We start from the raw sequence: 20005 nt of genomic DNA, 5'->3' as shown, positions 1-20005 counted from the left end.
ATTTAAAGGTAGAGACAAAGGGATATGGTTGACACTCTCTAAAAAAATAGTAGGAGGTGACTCCCACCTTATTTCATAAATTTTCATTGGTAATCTTATCATTCTTAGTATGGCCACACATCCATCTCAATATGCACATCTCCGCAACATGCATCTTCAAGACTTCAAAGTTCTTTACTGGTCAACACTCAATCTCATATAACAAAATCAGTTGATCAAACACCACTCTGTAGTGTTGGAATTCTTACCTCCTAAATTCTGTAAAGGAACACGTACTAACTACTTGTTCTTTACTGTTTGCAAGTTCTAGTAAATAACTTCGTAAACTAATAATTGGTTCGCAACTTTGTATTATTTATCTCAACTTCAAACAACACAACAATTACACAAATATGTAATCTATGGAATAATAAACTCTAATTCCTAACTACCCAACACAAAAAAAAACCCAGGTTTTGGTCTTTTATCATCTTTCAATTTTCTTAAACTTGTTAGACGTATCCTACACTCAAACCTCGATTGTAATCAAAACTCTTAACTACAATCTTACAATTTTTTATCTGAAACTCGCAGCACTCCCCAAAGTAAGGTACAAAACTCTCTCAACCTCTTTGATCGTGTTTTGATTTTCTTTCTATGTGAGTGCGCAACTTTCTCTGTTAAAAATAATGCCCTATTTATATATCAGAAACTCCTCAAATTCTTGTTCAACTCGAACTTGTCTTCACTGCCTCAAAGCTTTGTTTGACTCGAACTCGACTTTAGTTTCCCTGCTCGACTAGAAATCCTACTCATGCTCTGCTTCTTTTTTCCTCACGAAACTTACAAGCTCACGCGTAGAAATCCTTATTTATGTAGGAATCCTCCTATCACATTATAATCCTCTACTTTATTTCCAAAACCTTCTACCAGTTAGATTTGGATTAGCTGGTACATGTTGATACGACATGTTCTACGCAACTTGACACTTTGACATTCTTCAAATTAATTAGATCTTTTGCTTCTTACAAATTCCCCATTTTTGAACGATGGCAAACTATTCAAGCTTCTTTATTGAATCTATATTGCATTGAACAGAATAACATGGACGCGCATGTGTATGTAGTATATGCAAGCAAGCTTTCTCCCTTTTGACATTAGACAAAAATATGCAAAGCAATAATAACCAAATACACCATAACAAAAAAACACAAAACCTAAGTCATTAGTTACACACAAGAAGAAAGCAACAAAAAGTCATCATCCACAACAGTTAGTAAAGAACATTACAACTTCAAGAGGAGTTCAAAAACACAAGACACATCATAGGTAGGCATATCTACACAGAGGGTGGCACACAAGAAGATGAGGACGGACAACGACTTCAAAAACACAAGACACATCATAGGTAGACATATCTACACAGAGGATGGCACACAAGAAGATGAGGACGGATAACCCTTAGTGAACATATCGACAAGATTTTTCAAATGAGCTGAATTGGACGATCGATCTGTGTCCAGTGCTGCTTAAGTCTTAGCCAATTCTTCCTTGAGTTTAAAGTTTTCTTCAACCAACCCAGCATGCCAAGCCTAAGAGCAGCAATTTCTTCATTCTTTGTAGTCACCACTGCCTTCAAACGTTGCACATGAGCATTAGCCCCCTAGAAGTAGCAGGTATAACAACATGGTCAACTTCCCCTAGCATATCTTTTATAGTTTGTTCTTGCCAGTCTATAACAAGGACGCAAAAATATTCAAATACTTCCCCTAACCAAAATCCATAACCAAGCCCATGGTCTTTATCATCATGCACACAGATCTTGTGAATGTGACTCAGAACTAATTTAGGCATATTAATTTGAACTTTGGAAATCAATAATACCATGAGAGTAAGGTCCAAATAGTTCGCTTCAGTACGCTTCTGTGATCTAGGAAGGAGGATCTTATGCACTACATCAAAAAGGAGCTTGTGTAAAGGAAGCATGGCTCCTTTATCCACCCTAGTGTAACCCTCAAGCATAGGATCATGAGCAAACCTACGCGATATCTCAAGAGCTGATGACAATCCTTCTAAAGGAAGCCAAGTTCACTTGACGTAGTGACCCCATCCTATATTAGGCACACCCAAAATTTTCGACAAAACCTCAGCATCTAAAGTAAAAGAAACCCCCCCCCCCCCAACATTGCTTTAAATTGAGGAAGCAGACCCAATAGCATTTATATAAAATTCCCTCGTCTCTTTCCTACCCATATTACACCGTCTATTTTCTTGAAGAAACAGAGTAGCCCAAACTTGTGCCTGCAACAGTGCAAGTAATTCACCCATTTCATGTCCCCCAATGCCTATAACAACCCTACCCCTAATCACTTTTCTTTTCTTAAACGCCAGAATCCTAGCCTTATAAGTATCAGCACTAACAACCATATCCCCATCAGAATCATAAGTGTACTTAGATTTCTTTCCAGGTTTGGAGACAGGAACCTAATTCTTTGAGCTACCTATAGAAGAACTTCCTTTTCTTTTCCTATCTTTCTTAGGTTCAATAATGGCATCATCAATGATTTCAATGGGATTTACAGGAGGAACAAACTTACTTTTCTTTGCGCATGACTTTTTAGTGGATCTAGTAAGGAGTGCCTCATCCAGTTCACGTTGCACTGCTCTAGTAACCTGAATCGGAGTCCCTATTTTATGAGACCAATCATTACCAGATGCTTGACTAAGTTGGGAACATAGTCTCTTAGGGATCAGCTTTGCCAGTGGATTATTATCTTCATCACTAAAAGGAGTGTGTACATGTCCCTTTGGCAATTCTTGTTCCCCCTTACAATGGGAATCCAGTTTGTCAGTCACCAACCTCTGATATTCATCTTCCCCTTGAATCGACACATCCTCCATGAGCGGATAAGCAAGATGTGTTATACCAAAAGAGTCAATGAGTAGTATGTCAGGCAAGATAAACGGACTTTCATGATTCTCAAATGGAATGATGGCAAGATTTAGATTTTTAGATGGTAAAGTCATGATTTGTGAAGTTCTTGGTACAGAAGTAATGGAGAATGAGAGTTTGAATGAAGAAGAAGCGAAGTAATCTGAAGAGAGGGTATTGGGAAGTGAAAGGATTTTGGATAAGAGAGAGAGAAAGGACTGATTTGATAGTTTGGAAAGATTGATAGGATTTTTAGCGGTTTAAATTTAATGTAGCTGACAGAGTTATTTAATTAGGGGAACGGGTAGGGATACACATCACTGTATTTTAATCTTCTTTAGAAGGTGTAGTGTACATACCTTTAGTTGTAGAATGATGATCTCCGTTGTTCTGATCTCCCAAGTCTCTAATTTCTTGAGAATTGCAACTTCTTTAGGTACAATGTATAAAAATTATTAAGACTTAACATATAATATAATGGAGGACCATAGTCTTTTAAGTAAAGTAGAGATAGTTAGGTGATTTTATTCATCCCTAGCTCCAAGTCGTTCCTTTCAAAATGTTCTCATGATAATGCCTTAGTGAAGATGTCCGCAATTTGTTGTTTAGTGGTACAGAAATTCATGAAGATGTGCCCCTTTTCCACATTGTCTCTCAGAAAGTGATGAAAAATGTCAATGTGTTTTGTTCTCTTATGTTGTACCGGATTTTTTGCAATGTTGATTGCACTTATGTTATCACAAAAAATTGGAACGCGTTCAATATTAAGACCAAAATCACTGAGTTGTTGCTTAATTCATAACAGTTGAGCACAACATGAGGCAACCGAGTTTTGTTTCTTTGATCCCCAAAAAATTAGACATGATCCTAAGAAGTGAGCCACACATGTGGTACTTTTTCTGTCTGCTAGATAACCAGCATAATCCGCATCAGCATATCCTATTAATTCAAAATTACTCCCTTTTGGATACCATAGTTCTAAATCAATGGTTCCTTTCAAGTATCTGAGAATTCTTTTAACAGCTTGGAGATGAGATTCATTGGGGTTGGTTTGAAATCGAGCACACAAGCCAACACTGAACACAATATCAGGTCTGCTAGCAGTAAGATACAAAAGTGAACCAATCATACCTCTATACAATTTTTGCTCCACAACAGAACATATTCCTTCGAGATCTAACTTAGTGGTTGGGCTAATGGGGTGTCTATTTGTTTCGCATCTTCTATTTTGAATCTTTTAAGCAGTTCCTTGACATATTTTTGTTGGTGAATTAATGTACCTGTAGGTTGGCTGCTCATGAGGTTGGCAAATTCATTTGTGAGTGCCTTGTGTGTTGCTCCAAATATGATGTCATCAACGTACACTTATACAATCATTAGATTCTTTCCTTTGTTTCTAAGGAAAAGTGTATTGTCAATTTTACCTCTTAAATATCCATGGCTTAGGAGAAGTTTTGACAATCTATCATAACATGCCCTTGGAGCTTGTTTCAACCCATAAAGAGTCTTTTCAAGCTTATAGACATGGTCAGGATAGTTAATCTTCTCAAAGTCAAGGGGTTGTTTAACGAACACTTCTTCTTTTAGTAATCCATTGAGGAATGCACTTTTTATGTTCATTTGATACAAGGTGAATTTCATGTGTACTGTAAATGCTATGAGTAACCCGATTGCTTCCAATCTTGCCACTGGTGCAAACGTCTCATCATAATCTATCCCTTCTTCTTGATTGTACCCTTGAACTACTAACCTGGCTTTGTTTCTAGTTATTGTACCATATTCATCTAACTTGTTCCTAAATACCCACTTTGTACCAATTATGGCGATGTTTGATAGTTTAGGTACAAGGCTCCAAACTTTACTCCTTTCGAATTGGTTCAATTTCTCTTCCATGGATATTATCCCGTCTACATCTTGAAGGGCTTCACTGATCTTCTTTGGTTCTATCATGGACAAGAATACATTGAAGGCACAATGATTTTTCTTACCTGATCTGGTGGTTATTCCAGAAGTGAGATCAGTGAGTATATTGTCCAAAAGATGTGATCCTTGATATCTATAGTCTTTTAGGACCAGATTGGGAGTTTCTGTATCTTGACCATTAGTTGGCTTTATTTTTTCTTCTTCAGGCACCCTTTCTAAGGTCTCTTCTTTAACATTAAGAGTATGGATGTTGATTTCATCATTTTCGTAGAAGAGACCTGTTTCTTTTTCATGTTTCTTTGCATTATCAGTGGATGCCTCTGAGATTTCCTCATCTTCCTGCAAGTTCTGGTTAGACATAGTATTGTACTCATCAAATACATTATGTATACTCTCTTCCACACACAATGTTCGTTTGTTCAGTACCCAATAGGCTTTGCTATGTGTCACGACCCGAGATCACCCCCTAGTCGTAACCGACGTACTCAACCTCAAAGAGGTCTAATACAAGCATCTTAGCAATTCATTCATCGCATAGACACTAAAACCATAAGGAATTAAAAATTTTCTNCACTAAAACCATAAGGAATTAAAAACTTTCTTTACCAAGAAAACATTTCATAAAAAAAATAAACAATAGCAAGCGGAAGACTTTCTAGACTTTATACATGATGTCTCAAAACCATCTAATACTTTAGAGTACAAAATTCGGGACCAATCCCATACACAACTTAAACAATACTAAAAAGACATAAAAGAACATATGGGGTATTGTCCTCGAATATATGAGGACTCACCAAGTCTTCATCTTCAACACTTAGAAACCTATCAAATAGCCATGACATGTCACCATCTCCAAATCCCTACACTTTAGTCCAAAAGGGAAAGAAAGGGGTTAGCACAATTAAGTACTAAGTATGGAAGCCATGCAAAAACATGCTAAAAGGGACGTTTATTGGAGAAACATGCTTTTATGCCATTTGGTAAAACTTCATGAAAAAAATACAAGTATAAGAGTCACAATATCCAACCATAACCAACATACAAGTCATTAACCACTTTAGCACATACTCCACACATAACCCATTCCTTCACCTTAAACCATCCACCTCAAGTAACCCTTGGACAACACTTTGTGCAATGTATGGATAGCGTCCCATACCACCATCCACACTAAAGCATCATCCTAAGGCCACCAAATGTGAACTTACCACTTATCATGCTTCATATCACAAGCCATCATGCACAACTAGTACCAATGTACAACACATGAACATAATTGACAAGTAAGCCTTTTCATCATTTCTTGACCTCTATCTCAAGTTACCCAAAGCCACACTTAAGTGAAACATGAAGTGACCGCCCATACAATCTCTTCATATACACCTAAGTGTTCCTAAGGGTTACCATAGATAAGGAAATTTACCATTACAATATAACATACTAAGTCAATGTTCACATATAAAACCATAGCCAACCGTATACATACTCAACATATATTCATATACAACCCATGCTTAACTTTAAAGGAACACATGCCATTTCATTACCATAGGACCTCTACCTAATATAACCTTAAGACACACTTGAGTAAGACAAGAAGTGACCGCCCATACAACCTCTTCAAGCACACTTAAGTGTTCCTCAAGATTACCTTAGATAAGGACATTTCCTTTACAACATAACATCAATAGACCAACATTCTTTAAGAAACCATTTTTGGAGACATTCAAGCACATAAGGGGACTTTCACATAATAGTCGTTAGACTTAGGGAACTCACTTTAGTATCTTCAAAGCCTACTCGTGCCATGTGTAGATAGCATCCCATACTACTACCTACACGTTGTAGAACCTATCCAATAACTAGAGTGCACATCCCACATGATGGGAATAGGCATAACCGACATAGACCATACTAGCTAGGTATGGAATCCGGAGTCTATCCTACTCCGTGGAGGTTGTTCTACTTGCCAAAGGTAGAACTAGTAAGCAACCCATGTAGGCACATGGTTTAGGGGATGTCCAAGGAAGTTCATTGTGCCTAATCTCATACTCAACTAGGCCACCTTCCTAACCACATCCACTCGGTGCTAGCCTTGTTTCCCATAGAGTATTCAATCACATATGTACTTAGAGAAGGTTCCTTTTCTAGTTCAACCAACTCATAGTACCTCTTCCCAAGAAAGGCCCCATTTCTTAGTCATGGCCAATCAAGGTTCATAAGGATAGCTCATTAAATCCCCCTGGAAGGGTGCCTTAGGCCTACCGATTTTTCATTAAGGGTGCCTTAAGCCTGCCGGTCCAAGGTTCATCATTTCACACATGAGAAGGGCTACCACCATTAGGTCTACCGATTTCATGGTTTTACATTTACTTAGGAAAGCTAGACTTATGAAAGGGCACCATTTCTTAGTTTTGCCGATTCAAGTCTTGGCCTAGAATTCCTCTTTTAGCATTTATAGAAAGGGCACCATTTCTTAGTTCTGCCCATTTCACACATTCATGCATTCAAGACTTTAAGTAACAAGGAGGGACACTTTAGTCTACCAACCAAGTCACAACATTTTCATTTAAGGATACTTCATAATCCAACATCATTTCATATATACATCATGAGAAATCATACTTTAACTCACAATGCTATCCACTTTACATAGGATCATCACAAGATCACATAAAACTCATTCACATCATACCTTCACATATAGCTTCATATAAAACTCATTCACATCATACCTTCACATATAGCTTCACATAAAACTTTACATATAGCTTCATATAGGACTTTACATATAGCCTCATATGTGTATAATAATACAACAATATAATAACATTCACATAATGCCCTTCATGGTCTCAATTCACAATAATACAACAAATAACCACCTCCACCAAAGGTGGATCAAACCAACCAATAACAATTATATTAATACTAAGAGATCAAGCCATCTTACCACCCTTTTCAAAGGCCATAAGCCACAATACTCAATTCCATGCCAATTATACAATATTTATCAAGTTTGATCGACTTACCCTCTTTCCATGGCTATCTTCATCATCCTCATATTCCAACAATTAACAATACAATAACAATGATAATAACAACATTCAACTATACAAACTAAGCTAAGCATAAGCCAATAATCAACATGAAGACCAATTCACAATTTTGTCCATTCAAGGCTAACATCCCACATCCTTCAATTCAATAAAGATTCTTAACAATTCACATATATAATACCATATATGAACAGCCCATACCATACTAAACACAATTCTATAATCATCTACTCAAAATCAATACACCCACTTCATGGTGAAATTTAGAGAATTTGAGAAGACATGAGTTCATGGGGATTTCTTTCTAAAAACCATTAATAATCATTAATAACCATATAAATCATCATTTAAAACCTTTTTATGCAAGAACCCATGCTAGAATCGAAATAGGTTTTTGTGTGTATTTGAAAAACCTTGAAAAACCTTTTGATTGGGTTCCTTGAAAGAAAGAATAATCAAGGATAAGGATCCACATACCTCTAAGTTGAAAACCCACGAAAGTTGAAGAAGAAGCACTTGAAATCTTCAACCCTAGCTCCAACTCCTCTTCTTCCTTGAGTTAGAGAGAAATATTTGAGAGAGGGAATGATTTTGAAAATTCTAAGAGGAGTGACTTAAATGAAAGGAATAGGGTCATAAAAAGGTCTTATAGTTGCTAGGAAAGGAAAATAATAGCATAGGGTCAATTTTGGAAAAGGACTAAGGACCCATAAATTCTTGACTTAAAAATTGTGCCCCTTCCCGTCTAGTTCGCCCTTTGCAGCCTGACAGTGCTTCATATTTCGGGCATAACTTTTTACTCCAAGGTCGGAATTGGGCAAATTCGGTGGCGTTAGAAAGAGGACTCAAAGACCTTTCATTGGATAGGTAATGGCCCACCTAATTCGTTTTGAGCTAAAAGATATGACCATTTAAAGTTGACCCTCACAACTCACTAGTTCAAATGACTAGTTTCCGGACGTCACGGTCATTTCTCATCATTTCATCAAGTTCTCAACTCCAAACTCACATGTGAGGCTCTAGTTTCACTAGTTCATTTTTAGGGTCGTTACACTGTGTGTGGAACATTCTAGAAAAATTCTCTCATCGCTTCGTGCATCAAATTTTCCTAACAGGTTTTTTCCATTATTATTAATGAAACATTATTCTTAGATGAGAGATGTTGGGTTTTCCGCCTTTTAATAGCTCATAAGGGGTTTTATCTAAGAAGGGTCGCGACATACATCTATTTATGGTGTAGAATGCAACATTTATGGCTTCAGCCCAGAATTGGTTTATGACTTTGCTAGCAATCATTATTGTTTTAGCCATTTTCTGGAGGGTTCTATTTTTTCTTTCAACTACACCATTCTGTTGTGGGGTTCTAGGAGCAGAGAAATTATGATCAACTCCATGAGAGTCACAGTACTGAGCAAATTTTGAATTTTCAAATTCAGTACCATGATCAGACCTAATTGATGTCAATTGTTTATCAAATTTATTTTGGAGTTTTTTTATAATGGAGCAAAAATTTTCAAATGCATCATCTTTAGAGGATAGAAATAGTGTTCAAGTATACCTGGAATAATCATCAACCAGAATAAACATATATATTTTCCCTCCCATACTTTTTACTCTCATGGGACCACATAAATCCATGTGTATTAGTTCAAGGGATCTAGTTGAATTTATAACTTGTTTTGGTTTAAAAGATGATTTCACTTGCTTTCCCAGAGTGCATGCTTCACAAACGCTTGCCTCTTTAAATTTTGTTTTAGGTAGTCCTATAACTAGTTCATTTGAGATGAGTTTATTTAGTTGTACATGGCTAGCATGACCTAGACGTTTGTGCCATAGCAAAGGATCCTTGTCAATCACACTCAAGCAGACTAAGTTTTCATCGGATATCTTGGACGTATCTACTGTATATACGTGTTTATCTCTATTTCCTGTTAGAACAACCTTCTTTGTTTTGAGATTAATAACTTTAACATTAGTTGATGAGAAGATTACCTCGTTTCCTTTATCACAAGTTGAGATATATTTAGCAAGTTGTGTTTCAAACCTTCGGCATGATATACTTTGTCAATTGAGTGTTCATCTGATCTGCCTATCTTTCCGATGCCTTTAATCTGACCCTTTTTCCCTCCATCAAAAGCTACTATTCCACCTCTTCCTTCTTTGAGTGGGAGAAATTGTGATGTATCTCCAGTCATGTGTCTCGAACAAGCACTGTCCATGTACCAATGTTGCTTGCTTTCTCTCACTTTTCCTGAAAAATTTCACAGGTTAGTTTTAGGCACCCAGATTAACTTGGGTCCTTTACTAAAATCAAAAGGATGAATAAGATCTCTATGTATCCATTTAGGTAGATTAGATATCTTCTGAGTATACATGTTCCTTTGATGTGTCTTATAAGTGTCTTTTGTTTTTATGGTGGCACTGTATTTTGGGCAATTTATCTTAGAGTGTCTTGAGTTACCACAGATAATGCATAACAAGGAATTATCAATGCTAGGTTGTTTAAAGCCTATTCCAGTTTTTTTATTTTGGTGATTATTGCCCAGATGTGATACAATCATAGATGACTTAGTCCATTTATTTGCTTGTTCAAGCTCATTTTTAGTCCTAGTTAGTTCAAGTCTCATTTTTGTTGACTTTTCCTATTTAGAACACAATTGGTTTTGGAGCTTTTTAATTTCAAGTTCATCTTTTGACCTATCACAGTTTCGTCCTTACCTGTTTCTGTAAGTTTTAGAATTTCAGTTTTATTGGACATGTTACAAGACTCTAATTGCTTAACTTTCTGTGATAAAAGCTTATTTTTCTCTTTTAGTTCAGCATTGAGTTTTTCAAGATCTATATACTCAAATTTTAAACTAGTTAGGGAAGCAAATATCTGATTCTTGGTTTTAACTAGTTCCTGGATTGTCTCAATAGATATGAGCATTATAAAAAATATTTTTTCCTTAGAGAATTTTACTAGCTTATCTTTGAGATCAAGAAGGTTTACCTCTTTTTCTTCAAAGTTTGAGTCAGGTTCAGGTTCTGATTCTTCTATGGCTATCAGAGCAATGTCATCAGCGTCTTCTTCATACATCTCTGAACCTGTTTCCCAGGCTGCATACATAGCTTGCTCTTTCTCTTTGTTTTTTCTTTTGTTTAAAAATTTCTTCTTCTCCTTTTCAGCCCTTTCCTTTTTTCATTCTACTTCCCACATAGGACAATCCTTAATTTGATGATCGGTTTTTCCAGACTTAAAGCATCATCCACTTTGTGGTTTCTCTATACTCTTCTCTTTGGTGGGTGGTGCCATTTTTCCAAAATTTGTTCCCCGTTTGAAGAGTTTTGAAGTTTCTACTGATCAGTGATAGGTATTCATCATCTATATCTGATTCATCACTTTCAGTTGCTTTGAATCCAAGATTTTTTCTTTGCTACCTTCACTTTTTTTATCGATGTTCATCTCATATGTTTTGAGACAACCTACCAGTTCATCCAAAGTCATATTGGTTAAATCTTTGGCTTTTCTGATTGCAGTGACTTTTATTTCCCATGATCTAGGCAAGGTCCTAAGCACTTTGTCTACCTATTCCTCTGTGGTGTATACTTTTTTCTAGGGAGATTAACTCGTTTACTACAGTAGTAAATCTGGTAATCATGTCTTGAAGTGATTCTCTGGATTTCATCTTGAAGGCTTCGTATTCAGTGCATTGCCTAGCAATTCTTAATTTTTGAACTTGAGTTGTACCTTCATGAGCATTCTGTAGAGTATCCCATATTTGTTTAGCGGAGGTGCAACTTGAGATGCGATTAAACTCATCAGGTCCTAGTCCACATACAAGAATGCATTTAGTCTTTGCAATTTTTTCCCAGCATCTTGAAGTCAGCTTCTCCGTATTTATCCTTAGGTTTTGGAACATTTTTTCCTTCACTATCCTTAACAGTAGGGATTAATGGCCCATCAGTGATTATTCTAACCCATAGTTCATAATCTTCGGCTTGAATGAAGTCTTCCATCCTTGTTTTCCACCATGAGTAGTATTGACCATCGAATAATGGTGGTCTGTTGATATGTTTTCCCTTGACCGTGTCCGAGAGGAGGTGCAGAACTCATAATGATCTTTATCTTGAGTTATTAGACTCTTGATTAAGATAACCTGCTCTGATACCACTTGTTAGAATTCTTACCTCCTAAATTTTGTAAAGGATCATGTACTAAATACTTGTTCTTTACTGTTTGCAAGTTGTAGTAAATAACTTCGTAAACTAATAATTGGTTCGCAACTTTGTATTATTTATCTCAACTTCAATCAACACAACGATTACACAAATATGTAATCTACGGAATTATAAACTCTAATTCCTAACTACCCAAGACAAAAAACCCCAAGTTTTGGTCTTCTAATAACGTCTTTTAAGTTTCTCAAACTTGCTAGACGTATCCTACACTCAAACATCAATTGTAATCAAAACTCTTAACTACAATCTTACAACTTTTTCTCTCAAACTTGCAGCACTCCCCAAAGTAAGGTACAAAACTCTCTCAACCTCTTTATCGTGTTTTGATTTTCTTTCTATGTGAGTGCACCACTTTTTCTGATGAAAATAATTCCCTATTTATAGATCAGAAACTCCTCAAAGTCTTGTTCAACTCGAACCTGTCTTCACCACCTCAAAGCTTTGTTCGACTTGAACTCGACTTTAGTTTCCCTGCTCGACTAGGACTCCTCCTATCACATTATAATCCGCTAATTCATTTCCAAAACCTTCTCCCAGTTAGATTTGGATTAGCTAGTACATGTTGATACGACCTGTTCTATGCAACTTGACACTTTGACATTCTTCAAAAATCAAAACAATTAGATCTTTTGCTTCTTACATGTAGAACTTACTTTCGAGTTTTTGCGGTACCTTTGTATCACACAAGATTTCAAAGGCAAGCCTCCACTTCAATCTCCATCCATGTCGTACCAATTGTTGGGTATTAATTGTCCTGAGTTTCTTACTATAAATAGGTTTTCCTTTTTTGAAAACATATTGGGCTAGTCATTTTGTTGTAGAAAATGTTTAGGACTCTATAAATAGAAGCTCGTTTCTTCTAACTTAATCAGCATTCACATAGTAGCATTCATAAGTAGTAGTTTTGGTTAGAGGAAGAATTTGTGGGACAGTGATACATTATCACTTGTGTGAACCTCTTTGTATTCCAAGTAAATTGGTTGATGTTATTTATCTCTATATTTTATACTCTTATATTTATATAGTGGATTGTTCATCTCCTTTGTAGATGTATGTCGGTAGACCGAACCACGTCTTTTGGTATATTTCCCGTTTGTCTCCTTACTCATGGTCTATCGAGGTTAGCTTTGATAGCTTCCGCATGACACCTAATTATTTTCGGTCCTAACACCAATATACTGTGTGATATCATTGTCAATGTCTCCACTCCCTTGAAATATTGCCCTAAGATACTTGAATCTGTCTTTCTTGAAAATATTTTGTCTCAAGCCTCATTTCCACGCCTATCTCACATACGTTCACATCACTCCGGCTCTACTTGAACCCTTCAACCTCGAAAGATTGAGATTACTTTGTGTATTGGAATTAGGACTCTGTACATGAGTATGATAATGACTCATATTGTAATTAGAACTCTGGTGTATCTAGCCGATCTCTAATCTGTAACATATATAATGAGGGCATTGCACATACAATTTTATAGCAATACTAGGGTGTTTTTTTAGTGTTTTTTTTTCTTCTATAATGTGTTTTCAAACATTGTCTCCTTTAGAACATGACTTTCACCAATTTGGAAAAATATAGTCACATACCTTTTTAACATTTGTGCTTAAATCATCAATAAGACATATTTGCAAAGGTGATTAATGTAGAAATCATTTTAATTAGGCTAATGGTAAATATGATCTAGCTACTTTTCCTTATTTATCAGACATAATAAAATTTTACAAAACATAGCAAATTTGAGTCATTACTTGCGTCTTGTCGTTGTCATCTCTAGCTCCTTTGCATCTTTTTTTTTTCCCAATTCTTTTTCCTTTTCTATCTTGTTTAGGATCGACCCTTTATTATATACTCCCTCCATCCCATTTTATGTGGCACCATTTCCTTTTTGGTCAGTCCAAAAAAGAATGTCACATTTCCTTATATGGTAAGTATTTAAAGGTACAATTCTTTTTTTACCCTTATTGGTTCCACTTAATCTTAAAATAATATTCCAAAACATTTATGAGGAGAGAGAAAAGTGAGTCTACTTTTTAAAGGGCAATTTGGTAAACATTTCAAAGTCTTCATTTATTTCTTAAACGTCGTGCCCGGTTAAATGTTGTCACACAAAATGGGACGGAGGGAGTATTATATTTATTGACAGTTACTTTTCACACACCACTCTTTAACGTATAATGAAAAGTAACAATCTATTATAAAGGCTACTCTTTTGTTTTATATTAGGGTATCACCAATAATACTGTAGTTTGGATGAAATAACAATGACCTATACTGAAAATAGAGAAAGGGACCAAAATCATTTAAAAGGATTGAAAGTTGGCACTAAGCATGAAAATTCCATGTAACTCAATTATTTGAAGTGGCACAAATTATTTTTTTAAAAAAGGAGGTATTACGACTTGTAATTTGAACCATATCCTCACAAAACATAACAAAATCTAATAATTGGGGTTATTTGAATAAGATTTGAGCTAGTTAGGACTGAATTCCAATCCTAGTTGGTTGAAGTTTGAATTGTATCAAATATATTTATCAAAGTTGTATTATAATTATATGTTGAGTTTGTATGAAAATCATTTTTTGTGTTTATATGTGTGTTATAGTTGTATCAAATTTGTATGAATATTGTATGAAAGTTAAACAATTGTTTACATGAAATTGTGACTGAAATTCTAAGGCTTGAGTGAGACATACATATTTCATATCAATTTTGAACAGTTTTCATACATGAAAAAAAATGAGCAAAATTCTAAACCTTGAACAAGATATACGTATTTCATAAATTTTCCTATATGAAAATTTTTATGCTTTGAGCAAAATTTTCGTATATATTTTGTAAATTAGAAATTCTTTTATCACCGGTGTTTCTCATTACATATACCGGCGTTTCTTCCTAAATATAAGGGGTTAAAGAACTTGCAAATTGAAATATTGACAAAACATAGCTGCAAAAATCCCAAAGATATTATTATTTTTCAAAATCTAGCAAAAATAAATGAATCATATTAATAGTAATTAGTAGCTGGTTTCTCTCTAGAAGACAAGTTTTGGAGCCGTTAGTTTTACTTAGTCATTACAAGGGGGTCTTATGAAAACATTATTAAGTTATGGACCATTTACTATTTTAGTAAAGGTATATACTTACATAAATGGCTTCAAATATGAGTTTTCTCTTTGTATATTAATGTTATTTTGCCTACTTTTGAAAATTAAAGAGGACCTAAGCTTATGCTTTTATGGAAATAATTAAAATAAGCCTACCGTTTATTCTCATTATTATGAATAAAATTGACAATTTTCCCCTCTTATAAGATCTCCAAATCTTTTCTATAGTAAAAGTCATTACACTGATCTAATTACTTACATAAGGAAGTAATTTATGCAATCTAAAGAATCTAATTTTGCAACTAAAGTACGCTCATTTGGATTTCCATTATTCTCCCCTTGTTCTTTTTCAATTTTCAGCACTTCAATTATAATTGAAGATATATAAAATTTAGTAGTTATAGTATTTTTTAAATCACATTACCTATTAGTATTACTACTAATAGCATTTTTGGCCTAACTTTAAAAATCATTTTAGCTTTACGAAAAAAGATTTCGGAGAGTAGTAATTTTTGCGTGGCTAATCTAATTGAAAATACTTTTGTCAATATTAAAGTTGTGCATGTTCCAAAAGTGTTTTTAGAAAAAAAAAATAATAGTACCTTTTTACTGTCTGAAAAATAATTTTTCTTACTGTTCTAAACACTTTTTTTAAAAATAAATAAATAAATTAGTCAAACACCTTAACTTTCTAAAATATATTTAAATTTTATTTTTAATTTTTTAGAAACTTAACCAACAAGTGCTTATAAAGTCATAACTTGAAGACCCTTTGTTGAGTATAACTATTAGTTGAATGAAGTAGTAATAATTATACTATCAAACAATATGATAGAGCAATGAGATTCCTCTTCTTTTTATTAGAAGTTTTGATGATGAGGTATGAAATATTTTTAATAGAGAGCTTCCCTTGAATGACCTAATACGTAATCAAGTTTTTATGCGGATATAAACATCGATTGATGTAAAACGGCTAAGCTATTACATTTCCCTTGTATAGAAATATATTCAGAATTTGCTTGGTAGAGTAGTGAATTCTGGAGAAGGTAAACCTGTTCAATGTGCCACTTGGTGGCATATGCCACATCAGACACAGGGTGCCGATGTGGAATGATCCTACGTGGCTGAAGGGGCTGTTAAGATGGCGGCAAAAACGGCGGAGAGAAGGGATTGCCAATAAGGTTTGGTGGGACCACGTGGCAAAACAACAACTTATATTGAACCTGTGGGCCCCACTCCAAGATATTGAACCTGTGGGCCCCACTCTCCACTCCCACAACTTGCATCCAACCCACAAAAATATACTATCAAAATTATAGAATGGAGAAATTGTTACTCATATTAGATCACAAATTTAATGAAATTGTAATGACAAAAATGATATAATATCTCTGGTTTATCTTATTTTTTAAATCTATTTCAAAAGAATATTTTTAATTTAAAATCACAAGATTCAAAAATATTCTAATTTTTTAAATTTCATGTCAAATCAAAACCAGACAGATAAATCAAAATATTTTTTTTGAGTTTCTCATCTAGTGTCTAATACCCACATTGGAGTTCAACTAAATTCAAATTCATGTCGGAAAATCCACATTGAAATAAAACGCTCTCTAATAAAGAATACTTCATATTCAAAAAGACTCAAATCCAAAACCTCCTATTAAGAAGCATGAATGATTTAGTTACCACTCCACGAACGAGACACTTATTTGTAGCAAAATTGCATAGTTAATAAATACTCTTTCTTATTTTTATATTTCTGTAGGACCACAAATGGGGGTAAGGGGGTGTCTTAGTAGTGGGGCATTATGTTTGTCTGTTAGTGGTGTAGTTACAACTATAAAATAAACCAAACCGTCCCAAATCTCTTCATACACATACCCGCTCTTCATCTCTTTCTCCTATATTCCAATCCCAATTTGTTTTTCTTTCTTTCTTTCTTCTTCTAGTAACTAGTAAAGGAAAGGACACTCTTCTTCCCTTTGCTTCTCTTATTTTCACTCAAATCTTTCCTCTTAATTCTCATTCTCATTCCCATTTTACTCACATAAAACAGAGTAACACACACTGTCTTCTTTCTTCTTCAAGATTCCAACTATTAACTGATTAATTGAAGGAAATTTAGGTAAAGATTGAATCTTTTTTCCAGTTTCCTCAAATGGGTTGGTTTTGATTTTGGATTTTGTCAAGAATCTTTTTTTGAGTTGAATTTGGACTTATATTGTGTGTGTTTTGGTTTGTAGGAGTGACAATGACTCAGCAGAATGTGGTAGTATCTGATCCGAAATCCGGTATTAATCTGACAATACCGGTATCGAACTCGTCGGCGTTATTCACAACGGCAGCTCAGAAGCCGCCGCCGGGGCCGGGGAGTTGTATAACTATTTCAAGAAAGACACTTGTTGAAATTAATGGGAATAATAGTGCTAGAATCAATTCTTGGGTTGAATCAATGAGAGCTTCCTCTCCTACTCATCATAAGTCTAGTCCTGCTCTTTCAGATGACTTGAATTCTTGGATGGTAAGCTTAAAGAATTTCATGGCCACCACATATATGTTGTAATGTTTCTGTGAATAATTCATATATTTGGGACTTTCTTTTTTTGTAATTCTATCGGAACAGTACATTTTACCCTCCGGAGTATGAGTATGACGTAATTGATTGCGCGCCATTGTGAGCTGATAATTGATGAATTAATGAAACAGGTGCAACATCCATCAGCACTGGATATGTTTGAGCAGATAATCAGTGCTTCAAAGGGAAAACAAATTGTGATGTTTTTAGACTATGATGGCACTCTTTCCCCCATTGTTGAAGATCCTGATCAAGCTTTCATGTCTGATGCTGTAAGTTTTCATCTTTATCAACTCTTGTTTCCTTTAAAGAAAGAAAAAAATTCATTTTCATTAATTATTCGATCCCACTTATTTGCATATATCAGATGAGAGCAACAGTGAGAAAACTTGCTAGATATTTCCCTACTGCAATAGTGAGTGGAAGGTGCAGAGACAAGGTATATATACTTGTTTTTCTTTTATGGTCTTGCTCTTTCCATTTTATGAAATTGTAAAACATTTGGTGATTGTATTGTTATATATAGGTATACAGCTTTGTACGATTGGCAGAGTTGTACTATGCTGGTAGCCATGGAATGGATATAAAAGGGCCATCAAAAGGTTCCAAATACAAGAAAGTGAGTTTAACTTGTCTTTGCATCTTCTAGCTAGTTAGTACGTACTCTTCAATAATAATGTAATGTTGATGTCAGATCCTCTAAAAATAGTGTATTTTATGATTGAAATTTTAATTTTCAGGGAGAGGGAGCTCAAGTTGTTCTTTTCCAACCAGCAAGTGAATTTCTCCCTATGATTGATGAGGTTTACAAAAAACTTGTGGATATAACAAAGTCTACAGAAGGAGTTAGAGTTGAAAATAACAAGTTTTGTGCCTCTGTACATTTCCGCTGTGTTGATGAAAAGGTATAATAAACCACTCCAAATATTCTGTTACATAATCATTATTATTATATGGCCCATCAGGCAAAGCATGAGTTAAAAAAGCTTAATTTTATATAACTTTTTTGAAACAAAAACAAAAAAAAAAAAAAACTGATTTAGGTTGTTGTTGATGTAACAGAAATGGGGTGAACTAGCACAAGTAGTAAGATCAGTGCTTAAAGAATACCCAAAGCTTCGATTGACACAAGGAAGAAAAGTATTAGAGATTCGTCCAACTATTAAATGGGACAAGGGCAAAGCTCTCGAATTCTTGCTCGAATCACTTGGTAAGTCCTGTCGATTTGGAAATAGTCTCTCTAGTAATAAGGTTGGTTTGTATACACTTTATCCTCCCCAAACCCCACTTGAGGGATTCCACTGGGTATGTTGTATTATTACTAGTTTCATTAGTGACAGAGACAAATATATTATTGAAATATTAAAAGAGAAAACAATTGGTTTGATGCTAACTTTGATAATGAAACCTCTCTTCAACAGGATATGCTAACTGTACTGACGTCTTTCCTGTATATATTGGTGATGATCGAACCGATGAAGATGCTTTCAAGGTATCCTATGTTCCTGTATATTTTTTAATATTTTTGTTTTGTTGCCTTTTAGGTTTACAAGATCTTATAATTTGGTCTTTTTACTTTTTATTAAGTTTTCTATAGTGTTAATATTAATCCTACATTTGTTTATATAGGTCCTAAGAGAAAGAGATCAAGGTTTTGGCATTCTTGTCTCCAAAACTCCAAAAGACACACATGCATCTTATTCTTTGCAAGAACCATCTGAGGTGAGTTGAATTGCGCTTCTGGGAGAAAATATTTACGCGACATAGCTCATAGTTTGAATTTGTTACTTAACCTTTTCGTTTTTTTCTAATCGACTTCACAGGTTATGGTGTTTCTACGACGTTTGGTAGAGTGGAAAAAGTTATCATTAAGAAGACAATTTCGAATTCGAAGACAAATTGAGGAGATGAAAGCATCTCTAAGGAACTAAGAATTTGTCCAAAGTGAATATGGACTTAATGATGCATATAATGTATTTTCTTTTTATCAAATATAACAAAGAAGTATTAAGAAAGAAAAGGTAGAAAAGAAATTAAAAGCTTTTTTTTTATCCTTTTCTCTTTGGCTTTAAGGCCTTGTACATCTTTGTAACTAGCTCTGTACAAGGGTAAATTGTAATTTTCCAGTCTTGCCTAAATGCATATATTGGAAGTTCTCTCTCCATCTGTCTATCAATTATGTATATAAATTAAATATAT

The 20005-nt window shown here is 34.8% G+C and overlaps 2 protein-coding genes across 2 annotated transcripts; one reads left to right on the top strand and one right to left on the bottom strand.

Annotated features, from left to right (window-relative positions):
- Positions 1 to 9884: 9884 nt before the first annotated feature.
- On the bottom strand, positions 9885 to 11005 carry LOC125855783 (uncharacterized). Its single transcript, XM_049535486.1, has 3 exons — positions 10889 to 11005; positions 10615 to 10798; positions 9885 to 10147 (listed from the first exon to the last, which is right to left on the bottom strand). Exons 1-3 carry the CDS (start codon positions 11003 to 11005, stop codon positions 9885 to 9887), a joined length of 564 nt encoding a protein of 187 aa, XP_049391443.1.
- A 6113-nt stretch (positions 11006 to 17118) lies between these two features.
- LOC125855231 (probable trehalose-phosphate phosphatase J) lies at positions 17119 to 19968 on the top strand. The gene is made up of 10 exons (XM_049534930.1): positions 17119 to 17356; positions 17475 to 17752; positions 17938 to 18078; positions 18174 to 18245; positions 18333 to 18425; positions 18553 to 18711; positions 18869 to 19016; positions 19228 to 19298; positions 19436 to 19528; positions 19630 to 19968. The coding sequence occupies exons 2-10, from the start codon at positions 17483 to 17485 to the stop codon at positions 19735 to 19737; spliced, it is 1155 nt and encodes a 384-aa protein (XP_049390887.1). The 5' UTR covers positions 17119 to 17356; positions 17475 to 17482; the 3' UTR covers positions 19738 to 19968.
- The last annotated feature ends 37 nt before the right edge of the window (positions 19969 to 20005 follow it).

This window comes from Solanum stenotomum, chromosome 2 (assembly GCF_019186545.1).
Source record: "Solanum stenotomum isolate F172 chromosome 2, ASM1918654v1, whole genome shotgun sequence".
Taxonomy (NCBI): Eukaryota; Viridiplantae; Streptophyta; class Magnoliopsida; order Solanales; family Solanaceae; genus Solanum; species Solanum stenotomum.
The sequence above is the reverse complement of the archived record's forward strand: the minus strand, read 5'-3'. Positions and strand labels throughout refer to the sequence as shown.

Excerpts from the sequence above, each read along its gene's own strand:
- LOC125855231 (XM_049534930.1), top strand. The coding sequence starts at position 17,483 with ATGACTCAGCAGAATGTGGTAGTATCTGATCCGAAATCCGGTATTAAT. Across the intron at positions 18,712-18,868 it reads TCCGCTGTGTTGATGAAAAG|AAATGGGGTGAACTAGCACA; the intron begins GTATAATAAACC and ends TTGATGTAACAG. Across the intron at positions 19,017-19,227 it reads ATTCTTGCTCGAATCACTTG|GATATGCTAACTGTACTGAC; the intron begins GTAAGTCCTGTC and ends TCTCTTCAACAG.
- LOC125855783 (XM_049535486.1), bottom strand. The coding sequence starts at position 11,005 with ATGTATGCAGCCTGGGAAACAGGTTCAGAGATGTATGAAGAAGACGCT. Across the intron at positions 10,799-10,888 it reads CAAACTTTGAAGAAAAAGAG|GAACTAGTTAAAACCAAGAA; the intron begins GTAAACCTTCTT and ends GAGACAATCCAG. Across the intron at positions 10,148-10,614 it reads TCTAAAACTTACAGAAACAG|GAAAAGTGAGAGAAAGCAAG; the intron begins GTAAGGACGAAA and ends GAAATTTTTCAG.